The sequence below is a fragment of the Mustela erminea genome, chromosome 17 (assembly GCF_009829155.1).
Source record: "Mustela erminea isolate mMusErm1 chromosome 17, mMusErm1.Pri, whole genome shotgun sequence".
NCBI classification, from domain to species: Eukaryota; Metazoa; Chordata; class Mammalia; order Carnivora; family Mustelidae; genus Mustela; species Mustela erminea.
The window spans coordinates 70,579,608-70,592,390 of record NC_045630.1 but is presented as its reverse complement, the minus strand read 5'-3'; the positions used below and the strand labels follow the sequence as shown (position 1 = coordinate 70,592,390).

At 49.6% G+C, this 12,783-nt stretch overlaps 2 protein-coding genes and 1 non-coding gene across 3 annotated transcripts; 2 read left to right on the top strand and 1 right to left on the bottom strand.

The window, feature by feature from the left end:
• The first annotated feature begins 66 nt into the window (after nt 1-66).
• SNAPIN (SNAP associated protein) lies at nt 67-2,250 on the top strand. The gene is made up of 4 exons (XM_032318781.1): nt 67-570; nt 839-885; nt 1,135-1,253; nt 1,696-2,250. Exons 1-4 carry the CDS (start codon nt 92-94, stop codon nt 1,795-1,797), a joined length of 747 nt encoding a protein of 248 aa, XP_032174672.1. The 5' UTR covers nt 67-91; the 3' UTR covers nt 1,798-2,250.
• A 174-nt stretch (nt 2,251-2,424) lies between these two features.
• Nucleotides 2,425-9,934, bottom strand: ILF2 (interleukin enhancer binding factor 2). Its single transcript, XM_032318771.1, has 14 exons — nt 9,815-9,934; nt 9,414-9,473; nt 9,190-9,232; nt 8,795-8,899; nt 8,391-8,468; nt 7,735-7,837; nt 6,614-6,679; nt 5,155-5,271; nt 4,596-4,674; nt 4,251-4,338; nt 3,600-3,661; nt 3,409-3,523; nt 3,104-3,194; nt 2,425-2,953 (listed from the first exon to the last, which is right to left on the bottom strand). The coding sequence occupies exons 1-14, from the start codon at nt 9,817-9,819 to the stop codon at nt 2,793-2,795; spliced, it is 1,173 nt and encodes a 390-aa protein (XP_032174662.1). The 5' UTR covers nt 9,820-9,934; the 3' UTR covers nt 2,425-2,792.
• Nucleotides 9,935-10,145: 211 nt separating this feature from the next.
• Nucleotides 10,146-10,217, top strand: TRNAM-CAU. Its single transcript has one exon. It is a non-coding gene; the product is annotated as a tRNA-Met (tRNA).
• Nucleotides 10,218-12,783: the final 2,566 nt, after the last annotated feature.

The window sequence follows — 12,783 nt, the reverse complement described above, 5'->3', positions numbered from 1 at the left end:
AAGACTTAGTATTACTCCTGCTTCCTCTGGAGGCGCTGCAGCGCCGTCAAAAGGCGCACGCGCAAGTCGGAAATAGGAGACCATATACACGATGAATAGACCTGGGCAGCACGGGAGGCTAAGCGCAACCAGAGAGACAAGCACTCCCTTTCTCCCCTTTGCGGAACACCCAAGACAGCCGCCCCCAAAATGGCTCCTTCCACCCCCGAGGTCTGGAGACGCCCCCCAACACCGCTTCTCCGGGGCCTCCAAGGAACGGCAGGTCGGCCCGGCCCGCCCCGCCCCCGGTCGCGGAGACTCGGTTTCCCAGAAGTCCCCAGGCTGCGTCCAGCCAGCAGCTCCCAGGCGCCCCCTGGTGGCGCACGTGAGCGCGACTCCAGTTCCCGGCGGCCCGCGCGGCACGCTCCGGGCGGAAGGACGGCTCGTAATGGCGGCGGCTAGTTCCGCCGCTGTGTCCGGGGCAGGGACCCCAGTGGCAGGTCCCGCAGGCCGCGACCTTTTCGCCGAGGGGCTCCTCGAGTTCCTGCGACCGGCTGTGCAGCAGCTGGACTCTCACGTCCACGCCGTCAGGTCCGAGAGGGAGGGGCGGGGCGGGGCCGGGCCGGGCCTCTCCCCATGGGGGGAGGGGAGGAGGAGGAGTGCTGTACCGGAAGGGGCGGGGTTGTGCGTGAAGGGGGCGGAGTCTCGCGCGGGTCTGGAGGGAGAGGCCGGGCGGCCGGGCGGCCTCGGGGTGGTGGTGGTGGTGGTGATGGCGCCGCCCCGCATCTGGGGAGTCCTTGAGGGAGTGGGTTTTTCGAGTCCCGGTAACTGACAGTGTGGGTCTCGTACCTCTTTGCAGAGAGAGCCAGGTAGAACTACGGGAACAGATTGACAACCTAGCTACTGGTGAGTAAGCACCCCGTGGACCAGCGACCCTGCAGCGACCTTCTAGAGCCTCACGTTTAGCCGAGCTCGGGGTGGGCTTCGGTCGTGGGCTGGCAGGGCTGCGAGGCCGCAGTGGATTCTGCTTTCCGGGGTTCTAGTGGCCGGCCCACGTGGGTGCAGGCGTGTTTAAATCCCATTTACCAGCCTGCTCTCCCTAGGAGCAGGAAGGGAACCATGTGATGTTCGCTGCTCCTTCCTTCCATCCCCCAGAACTGTGCCGGATCAATGAGGATCAGAAGGTGGCCCTGGACCTCGACCCCTACGTGAAGAAGCTGCTTAATGCCCGGCGGCGAGTGGTCTTGGTCAACAACATTCTACAGAACGCGCAGGTAAAAGAATTCCCCGCCAGCAGTGATTCTTTCCAAGTCGTCAGGGACATCCCACAGTCCCCAAGGCAGTGAAACAAAGGAAGTTGTCAGCTAGTCTCGGGCGTAGTAGAACTCATTCCCAGTTCCTCTCCTGGACAGTTCTGTAGGAGACTGATGTGGAGATGGAGCAAGCCCAAGGTACTGTTCTGCACCTAGTTGACAGGGAGTGCTGGAGCCTTTCACAGAGTACCTAAGACTCCAAATCTTGTTAAGATTTTAAGAAATACAGCAAGAGCAGGAACAAGCAGGGGGGAATGGGAGAGGGAGAAGCAGGCTTCCCGACAAGCAGGGAGCCTGATGGTGGGGCATGAGCCCAGGATCCTGGGAACATGACCTGAGCTGAAGGCAGACGCTTAACGACTGAGCCACCCAGGCGCCCCATGATTCATATCTTGTCTTATAGGAACGACTGAGGCGGCTAAACCACAGCGTGGCCAAGGAAACAGCCCGCAGGAGGGCAATGCTGGATTCAGGGGTTTACCCTCCTGGTTCCCCAAGCAAGTAATAGGCCAGAAGATGGGAGCCACCCATGGCCTCAGAGTAGCACAAGTACTGTTCCCCAGCTGCTTTTCTTCCAGGACTCCCTGTAGACCATGGGACATCAGCATAGCAGCCCAGTTTGTTTGAAGCACTTAAGTCTTACCCATTTATGTGGGGCCTCAAACCGGTGTACGGCAGGATCAATGATCCCAAAGGATTTATTATGACTCTTGCTTCCAAGAAGGAGCTGAGGCCTGTACATACTCAAGACAGAACTCCTCTACCTTCAGGCCTAGTTCTGTTCTTCTGTTGCATGTCCTCTACTTGTGACTTTTGTGTTTACAGAGGATTTGGAGAAGAGGGCAGGCAAAGTCAAGGTAACAACTCCTGTCTATACCCTCTTTTGTTGACTGCACTTGTCTTGAATAAAGTAGCAGTATTGCTAGAACCATTTAATTCAATAAATGCTTAAACAGTGTTCTAGTTTACCCTGGTGTATGGAAAGGTTCCAAGAGTCATTGTACTTTGATTCAAATATGGCTTCAAATTATGATCTAGTGTTTATAACGAAAAGACTCAAGTATCACTTTTACTTAAGAGTACAGAAAGCAAAAAAGGTTCTCAGGTGCCAATGAAAAACAAGACCAAGAGCCCTACTAGGAAGTACTTTAATCATTTTTCTTAGAAAAGGAAAAAAAAAAAAATCAGACACTAACAGCTCACAACATTTCAATAACAAAGTACTGGTTGAGAGAGGTTTCCAGGAACTGGGTTCTCTGAAGTCTTAGGAAGAAAAGCTGGTAGGCTGCTTCACTATGGATGGATGGCCTAGATCATAAATGGGAGACTTCTGGCTCCTGAGCCAATCAGAACCCAGTGGAATGACAATCCCTTCTATAGAGTTTATGTTCCTTCCTGTCTCCCCATCCCTCAGAAATGCCACCATATAAAGCCCAGTAGCAGTTAGCTTAGGCTGCAGTCTTCCCCTTGGAAAAGAAAAGGGATGAAGAGAGAGGAAGGTCACTCCTGAGTCTCCATGCTTTCCTCTTCCTCTCCTTGAGGTGGTTCTTCCGTATTCTCTTCCTCTTCCTCCCCTTCCTTCTTCTCTGGTGGCTTCTCATAAGCCTTTTCTGAAGGTGTCACTATCACTCCATCCCAGGTAGATATTTCAGAAGCAAGATCTAGAAAAGAAAAAGTGATTTCAAGCCAAGTAGTCGAGCATACAACTCATGATCTACACAGTAGAAACTGCAAGACATCTGAGCAGTGCAGGGCTTCTTTGCAGACCACAGAGCAGCACAAAGAACCCGGGACCCACGGTGAGCACTCACAGCTGGCATCACCCTCCTGGCCGAGAATCTTCCGAAAACCACCATGTGAGAGGATTCTGACCAGAGTCTGAGCTGTGTAGCACACCATGTCCTAAAGGAGAGCAAAGTGAGGGTAAACTAGCAAGATGAATCAAAGTACTTATCTGATGAACATTATCATGAATATAAAGACAACCTTAAATTCAGGAACAAACTCTGTGAGAACCCCTAGATCTTCACCCCCACCCCCACCGGCAAAGACCACATTCCCTTTGCCTTCTGACGAGAGTGGGGCATAACAGACCATATCAGCGCTGTCCCAATACCTGTTGTTCCAGAGTCATGACTGTGTGTACTCTGAAGTTGCCACTCTCACAGGGGTCAGTGATACCCACCGACCCTGGCAGAAACAGTCCTGCAGCCAGAATCTGTAAGCAACGCCTGAAACACACAAGAACATTAAGAGAACACAAAGACCACTTAAACCCAGCCCCAAACCCAAAGCAGCCGGTCATACCTGTATGCCACGTTTAGGGCCAAAGGCTGTCTGGTGGGATTGTTCATCACGGCATAGTGCCCCTGGAAAAGAAACAATCTGGAACTTGCCGTATCTAGCCAAACAAACTTGAAACCATCCAAGAGAAAACTGGTTATTAAGGCCTAGCTCCAATGTTCATGAGCAATTCTGAAATGGCTGTTCATTCAGTAATTTCCTTCCATTATCATGTTACTGAAATGAGATCAGTAACAAAAAGGCTTAAGGGTAGCCAATTACTCATTCAACTGAATACTCCAAAAACCCAAGGAAGTAATAAACCTTGTGTATTTACGGGATTACTTTGCCCACCATGGAATTCATTTTCAGCTTCACCAAATTTCAGACCTGATGGGTTTCAGAGTAACTACTTTTAAGTAGGGATGAGCAGGAACTGCCAAATGCCCTTCTTCTTCTTTTTTTTTTTTTTAAAGATTTTATTTATTTATTTGACAAAGATCACAAGTAGGCAGAGAGTCAGGCAGAGAGAGAGGAAGGGAAGCAGGCTCCCCGCTGAGCAGAGAGCCGGATGCCAGGCTCGATCCCAGGACCCTGAGATCATGACCTGAGCTGAAGGCAGTGGCTTAATCCACTGAGCCACCCAGGCACCCCCAAATGCCCTTCTTTACTTACGAGTAGGTCAAGGATCCAGGGTGTGAGGGGCTCAAAGCCAGGAAAACGAATCCTCAGGTCTTTCAGCAGTCTGATGAGAACTTTAACTCTGAAGGTAAGAAGGACCCAGAGATTAATAAGTTCATGTATTTCCATCCCCCAGGTACAGAGCTGATTTTATTTCCAAAACTACACATTCTGTTTCAATCTAAATTTGTTTACTTGAAGTTTAAGAAAAAGAAAACCCTACCAAAAACCAACCCTGACAAATTATAGCTAAAAAAGTTCTAACAGAGGAAGTATGGGGGATGTGGTTACTCACTATTAATTAGTTATTAATTTTAACTCAAATAATGAGTGACTCACGTGGACTGAGAAGCATTTTCCTCAAACCAACGGGCATGTCTGATGGCTGCTAAGGCACTTTGTAACACCTTGATATCCACTAGAAGACAAGCACAACAGGCCACAATGAAATACTACCATGATTAAGCAAGCAATTCAGCCACACTGCCATAGTCCCAAGAACTTGCAAGACAGGGTAACTTCCTAATTTCTTAAACCACCCCATGTTCCTCAGATCAGCAAATCATTCGTCCAAAAATCACTGTTCTTCCTCCAAATCAAATGTAAAAGTATGCAAGATCCACCACTTTCTCCAAGAGCCAACCCCCCCCCCATAAATATTTCCTCACTCCTCCTTAAGTCCTCCACCAGTTGCTTTCTTAGCCATCCCATGTAACAATTTCACTAGCAAGCTGGTAAAACTCTCCAAATTACAGAGGGAGACAACAAAGTCTAGGCATCAACTTAAGTGCAGAAGGCTTCACATGGAATAGCAACAAGCTAATAAGTGAACTTAACAGCAACTTTATGCCATGTTTTGTTTTCCCAAATATCTCAGCAACAGAAAAAAAGAACTAACAATGGAGTTCTGGGTCCAGTTTTCGGAGATTGGGCGGCACCGTTGTAATGAGAATCTTTACTGTAGCGTCAGAAGAACTAATCTCAAAGCCAGTTTCATTGGTCAACATGGTCAAAACTGAAAGAAAATCAAAAGCTGTAAATTTCCCATTTCTTTTATATTACCAGAGATAAATCTACAGTGGGAGCAGGGGAATAAATAGGTTTTTAAAAACAGCAAAATCCAGGGGCACCTGGGTGACTCAGTCTATCTACCAGGTATCTGACTCTTGGTTTTGGCTCAGGTCTTGGTGTCAGGGTCCCGAGATGAAGCCCTATGTCGGCTCTGCACTGGGCGCAGGATCAGCTTATCCCTCTCCCTCCCACTCTACCCCCTCTTCCCTGGGAGCAAGCAAGTAGTGTGTCTCTCAAATAAATAAATAAAACCTTTGATAAAATATTAAAAGTCCAGAATGAGGATTCAGAATACAATTTTAAAAGTAATGGACATGGAGCTCCTGGCTGGCTCAGTGGGTAGAACATGGGACCCTTGATCTCTAGGGTGTGAGTTCAAGCCCCACACTGGATATAGCAATTACTTAAACTTTAAAAAAGTAAAAAGTAGAGGTGCCTGGGTGGCTCAGTGAGTTAAGCCTCTGCCTTTAGCTCAAGTCATGATCCCATGATCCCAGGGTCCCAGGATCCCAGGATTGAGCCCTGCATTGGGCTCTCTGCTCAACTGGGAGCCAGCCTGCTTCACCCCCCGCCACCCCGTTCTCTGCCTGCCTCTCTGCCTACTTGTGACCTGTGTCAAATAAATAAATTCTTAAAAAAAAAAAAAAAAAAAAAAAAAAAAGTAAAAAGTAGGCATGCCTGGGTGGCTCAGTTGACTGCGTATCTGACTCTTGATTTTAGCTCAGGTCATGATGGCAGGGTTGTGGGACTAAGGCCTGCATCTGGCTCTGTGCTCAGCATGCAATCTACTTGTCCCTCTTCCCCTGCTCTGCCCATGCTAAGTCGATAAAATCTTAAAAAATAAAAAAGTAGGAACGGTTGGGTGGCTCAGTTGGTTGAGCATCTGCCTTTGGCTCAGGTCATGGGATCCTGGGTCCACGTCATCGGGGTCCTGGGATCAAGCCCTATATGGGGCTCCCTGTTCAGAAGGAAGTCTGCCCCTCCCCCTCCTTCTGGTGCTTCCCCCTATTTGTGGTCTCTCTCTCTCCCCCTCTTGCTCTGTCAAATAAATAAAATCTTTAAAAAAATAAAAAATAGCCTTGACTATTAAAAAAAAAGAGTAAATAAAGGTAAAGGAGATGCAACAGGATTCTGAACACTGGAGATCACGGTCAAAAACTTCCCCAACATAAAACTCTACATTCACTCTTCCTTCTAGCCTGACCAGACTTTGTTAAAAAGTGTACTTGAAATTATACACCTGGTTCCTATGATCACTAAATACAGGTTCAGTAACAAACTCAAACCTTCAGAAGGATCCTGTGCTCTTAGACTTTCCACAACTTTGTTCCCTAGGGCAGCAACAGCTTCCACTAGATGAGAGAAAAAGAGACCATAAACAATTATTCAAAGGCTATACAGCTCTGTACTATTCCCCCCCTCTGATTTCTGCCCCACATGCAAGGTTGGAGCAACGGCAAGCAAGAATAAACACTTTTAGGGGCGCCTGGGTGGCTCAGTGGTTAAAGCCTCTGCCTTTGGCTCAGGTCATGATCCCAGGATCCTGGGATCGGGCCCCGAATCGGGCTCTCTGCTCGGTGGGGAGCCTGCCTCCTCCTCTTCCTCTCTCTCTCTCTCTCTGCCTACTTGTCATGTGTCAAATAAAGAAATAAAAATCTTAAAAAAAAAAAAAAAGAATAAAGAATAAACACTTTTACAAGGGGAAACTAACACCTCAACAGAGAAACCGGAAGGCTCAGAGAACAGGATACCTCCTATACCCATACCCCATTTTTGTTTTTATTTTTTTGAATAGTAGGGTTTCTCATCAGTGGCCCTAATCCCCTTTGAGGCTGGATAATTCTTTGACAGTTGGAGGACAGAGTATGTCCTGTGAATTGATCTCTACTCTTCAGATGCCATAGCCCACACTGTCTCTAGATACAGCCAAATATCCCATGGGAGACAAAAATCACCAAATGAGAAACACTGCCCTTTAGGAACCAGACATACATTTTTTCAGACACATCGTCCAGACTTTGTCCCTTATTACCTCAGCGCATATTAAAAAAAATAAATTTCCCATTTGTCTTCCAAACAATCTTCCTCACAAGAAATATGGGCTTTAGGGGCTCCTGGGTGGCTCAGTTGGTTAAGTGGCTGCCTTCAGCTCAGGTCATGATCTCATAGGTCCTGGGATCAAGCCCTGGGTCAGACTCTTGCTCAGTGGGGAATCTGCTTCTCCCTGCCAATCCCCTCGCCCCCTGCCACCATGGCTCATGTTCTTTCTCTCTCTCTCATAAACAAAACCTTAACAAACAAACAAACAAACAAACAAACAAAAAAAAGAAAAGCAATTTGGGCTTTAAAGATCCCCATGCCTCAAACTCAACTTTCTGCTCCTGTGGCCATAAAGAGGTGCACTCACATGTTGGCAGAATCTTTAGGATTACCACCAGGTCAGCCACGTTGTGTCCTGTAGTCATTGTTCCCTTTTTATATGATCCCACCTGTCGGACTTCTTCAATTTGCTGTTGGAAGAAGGATTTCCGGGAGGAAAAAAATGTATAAGTGAAAAAGACTGTCTAGGTGTGCCTGGGTGGCTACTGGTTAAGTATGTCAGCCTGACTTCGGCTGAGGTGGTGGTCTCAGGGTCCTGGGGATCTGTCTGCATTGGACCCCCCACTCAGCAGGGCTTCTACTTGTCCCTCTGCCTTCCCCCACACTCATGCTGATGTGCACGCTCCCTCTTTCAAATAAATAAATAGAACCTTAAAAAAAAAAAAAACAATTTCCTTTCAGAAGTCAATTACAATTATTAGCCAGACTTAGAAGTAGCAGAAGTCAAATCCTATCCCAAAACAACCACATGAAAAAACTAGTACATTATGGCTAGCTCAGAGCGCTGACACAAGTCTTGTCCCCACCACATCACCACTACAAAGGAATTCCACTGTACTTTGCTTTCCATTTTAGGCTTGGCTTGGAGAACAAGTAACTGAAGAATTAAGAGACGGGCGCCAAGGAAACGCTACCCACACTACCAAGACTGCCGTTCCTATGACTAAATCATTAAAAACTCACCACTTCAAATGTCCCTGGAGCCACAATCAAATTGTCAATCACATTGTTTATTTTCGTCACCAGAGAAAGGATAGAGGCCTGAAAAACAACAGGAAACAGAAATACCCTACAGTGAAAAACTGTAAGCCACTTCTCAGAGTCGGAGTACTTTCCCCTAACCCTTTCCACACAAGCTGAGTCCGGACGGACGCCGCGCTCTGCAGACACTCTGACCTTCTGGCCTTGAATATGCCAGGAGAGAGGAACCTTCTGACCCAAAGACAGGTCCCCCAGTAGGGACATAACCGCACACGTAACCTGGGGACGGAGCCCACCGGCACCTCCCTCGGGGAGACCAGGGCACAATTCACCCCGGGAGGAGTTTCAGACGCGGAGCCCGGCCCCTCGCGGGCGGCAGGGCGCACCTGCTCAGCAGAGTTGGGGGCGAGGTCCTGGTTCCTCTTCAGCAAGGCCTCACTGAAGGACGTCTCATCCGGCGCCGGCTTGACCCGCGGGAAGGCCATCTCGCACTAGCCGCAAGGAAAGCACGAAAGTGACCCCGAGTCCGGCAGGCGCGCTCCCGCTCCCCGCGGCCGCGGCGGGAGCCTCGGACAGCAGAGCGCCCTGCACCTGCTTCTGCTCCTCAGACGCTCAACCCGGGATGCCTGCGGGAGGGACCAGCGGACTCGGCGGGGACCCAGCCAGTCGCTCGGAACGAAGGTTCCGGGCCTGGGATCGCCGACCCTCTCCGGACGCGGCGCCCCTCGCCCCCCGCCAGCGCGGGGCCGCGGCGCCCGGGAAGCGCCCCCGCCGTACTCACCAGGTAGAAGTCGAACGGGATGTGCGGCACGAAGGGCCTGAACCTACGACAGGGGAAACGACGCCGCTTACTCCTCGGAAAAGCCAAACGGCCTCGCGCGCCGAGGTCGCTCGGCGGGGGCGCGGGCGGGGAGACGGCTCCCTGCGGCCGGGACCTCCCAGCGCCGACCGCGCGGACGGCGGACCGACGCTGACCCGGCAGGGGCGCCGACCCCCGGCACTCACCCTCCTCCGGGGCCTCCTCGGGAACCAAAGCGCCCGCCGCGCCCACGGCCTCTGTCACCCCTGGAAAAGCAAGACATTCGCGCTGGCGTGGGCTCCGCCGCAGGGGCCCCGCGCCCGCGGCCGCCCTCCGCGTTCCCGGTGCCCCGCCTCGGAGACCAGAGCGGCCGCCCGGGGGGCCGCCGCACGGGTAACGCCCGTGGCCCCCGGAGCCGCCATCCCGCGTCCGCCCGGCCCGCCGCGGCCTCGCCCGCCGCCCTCGCCCGCCGCCCTCGCCCCTGCCCGCTGCCCTCCGGCAGCCCCGGGCACGCGACCCCTCCGGGGACTCCGGCTCCCATCGGCCCACCTCCCCGAAGCTTTCGGGCGAGTACGCCAGCCCTGCCCAGAACTCCCGGTGCCTTTACCTCATGGCGCCTACAACCCGAACAATGGAGGCCACACCAACCGCCCCTCTCCTCAGAGGAGCAGACGCCGCAGACGCGGCTTGCCGGCGCGTCCCAACAAACCCTGGCGCGATTGGCTCTGGCCCTACAGGCCTCTAATGCCCATTGGTTTCCTTTGGCCGACCAGCCTGCGAGCCAATAAGAAACGCCTGCTGTGTCAGAAATTAGCCAATGAAAACGGATTTAGAGGTAGCGACAATTTTTTTTTTTTAAACCACACACTAGGTGGCGCGGGTTATAGAAGGCGCCTGGGAGCTTTCTTCTGGACCCCGGAGAAAACGTACTTTCGGGTAGCAGAGTGGCGCAGCGGAAGCGTGCTGGGCCCATAACCCAGAGGTCGATGGATCGAAACCATCCTCTGCTACAGGGTTGTCCTTTTCCTCTCTCAGGTGCAACAGTCCTCTTTTTCCTCCCTGCAAATGCGGGCTTTATGGACAGTGCTTGGCATCAGCGAGTGAAGGGAATAGGAAGGGACTTCAGGCAACACTACAGCCCTGGGTGAAGTTCACCAAAGTCCAGAAACCTGAGGCAGGAGAGCACATTCTACTGAGTGGATCGGAGGGAAAAGCACTGACGATGACCGGCTAGAAGGGAAACGGAGGCAGCCTTCCACAGAGACCTCAGAAAAAACGAGCACGGGCAGGGACAAGAACCCGCGAGCGCCCGCGCCAAGTCACCGCACCCCCGCCCCGCCGCGGACGCGCCCCCCGCCCCGGAGGGGCTCCCAGCGCGCGTGCGCAGGCGCTGTCCCCTGCGTTGGTGTGGCGCCCAGGGACCCTGCTTTTGTTCCTCCTGAGTCCTTCTCGGACTTCTCCCCTTCTTTGGTGCTGATTATGTGTACCTGCCTCTGTTAATTGGGGGGTTACCCACTTTTTCTACTCTTTTAGAGGCTACTCTAAAAATTACAACATGCAGCAGCAGCTCTTTTTGCCCTCGGGTCCTGACCCCATTCTTTAGTCAATTGATTAAAATAAAATAAAAATTACAACATGCGGGGCTGCCTGGGTGGCTCAGTGGGTTACAACCTCTGCCTTCGGCTCAGGTCATGGTCCCAGAGTGCGGGATCTGCTCCTTTCTCTCTGCCCGTCTCTCTGCCCATTTGTGATCTCTGTGTGTCAAATAAGTAAATAATATCTTTTTTAAAAAATCACAACATGCATCCTTGATTTAGCAAGGCCTAATTGTGTGCAGTTCGTTTGCCCTCCTGGTGAAAAATGCAGGGATAATTTGTTTACCACCGTCACTCCCCCCCAGAATTATATGCTATTGTTGTTGTGTAATTCTTTTAAGGACTTTACTGATGTATAATTTATTACACCAAAATCCACAGTTCTTAAGCTTTCATCTCCATTTTGAGTAATGTATTCTGTCCATGTAACCATCACCCAAATTAAGGTAAAGAACATTTTTATCACCTCAGAAAGCTCACTCTTGACCCTCTACCCGGGCCCTAGAGGCAATTATGATCCTGATTTCTATGAGCACAGATTAGGTGTGTCTGTTCTTGAACTTCACATAAATGGACTCACAGTCTATGTCCTCTTTTTTGTCTAGTTTCTCTTGCTTGACACGTTTCAAGATTCTTTCACATTTTTGCATTTATCAGCAATTTGTTGTGTTTTATTTATGAGCGGCCTCCCATTGCCTCCCTCCGAACCGTTGTCCAGCTGGGAGACACACGGGAACAGATTTGTGTTGTTTCCACCTTGGAGCCATTATGAATAGAGCCGCTAGAACATTTTTGTACAAGATTTGTGGGGCTAGATGCATCTGTTTCTCTTGGTAGATGTAGACGTGTGCATTATTTCAATTCTGTATATATTTTCTTTCTTTTTGGAAGCAAGCTCTGTGCCCGACATGGAGCTCAAACTGAGGAGCCTGAGATCAAGAATCAGTCCTCTACCAAATGAGCCAGTCAGGTGCCCCTTTCACCTTTGTTTTTTGAAGGACATCTTCCCTGGATAAGGAACTCTAGATTGGAAGTTATTTTCCTTTAGCACATTTATTATATTATTTTACTATCTTTGGCTTCCATTTTTGCTGTGAAAAGTATTTTTTTTGCCAACCTAATGGTTGCTCCTTTGAAGGTAATCAATCCTCTCTCTTTTTTTTTTTTCTATTTTAAAGATTTTGCCTGATTTAATTTCCTGCTCTTTCACCTTGATGGGTCGAAATATGGACAATCTTAATCTTACTTGAGGTTTATTGATCTTCTTGAATCTGTGAGGCTGACACACCTAATCTGTGCTCATAGAAATCAGGATCATAACTGCCTATAGGGCCCGGGTAGAGGGTCAAGAGTGAGCTTTCTGAGGTGATAAAAATGTTCTTTACCTTATATACATTATACATTATAGCCCCTCCTTCCTGGGCTCCAGATAAAGTTATGTCAGATTTTTTCATGGTGTCCCTTCTGTCTCCAACACTCTTATGTTTTTCATTCACATTTAATCTGTGCTTCATTTTGGGTAAATTTCTTTGTTTTTTCTTTCAATGTATTACTTGCTCTTCAGTTGAGTCTGACTTATTCTTAGACCTAATAATTGATTCTGAATTTTGTTTTTTTAATATTTTGCAGTGTGAATTTTCTATTTATTTGTGCTGTACCTGACTCCAAGCTTTCCCCCAGGAATACAGCTTTCAGGATCCTAACCCCAAAGCGGCAGATGGTTTACCAGTTTTCTCACCTTTGGGAACATTTGGACTATAATTTCAGTCTCACTTGCCCCACATTGTCCATTTTTGCCCCCAGTTCTCATCCGTAAATGACCCCAGGGTAAAAGTGGTCCTACTGCTGGTCTCACCTCCATGCTTTCCTGTCTTTCATGTTCTCAACAACAATAATTCCTCACTGTCTTATTAGTGCTTTGAGTTTTTAAAATATTTCAGCCAGCATTTTTAGTCATCTTCAGCTCAGGGACTAGATAAAT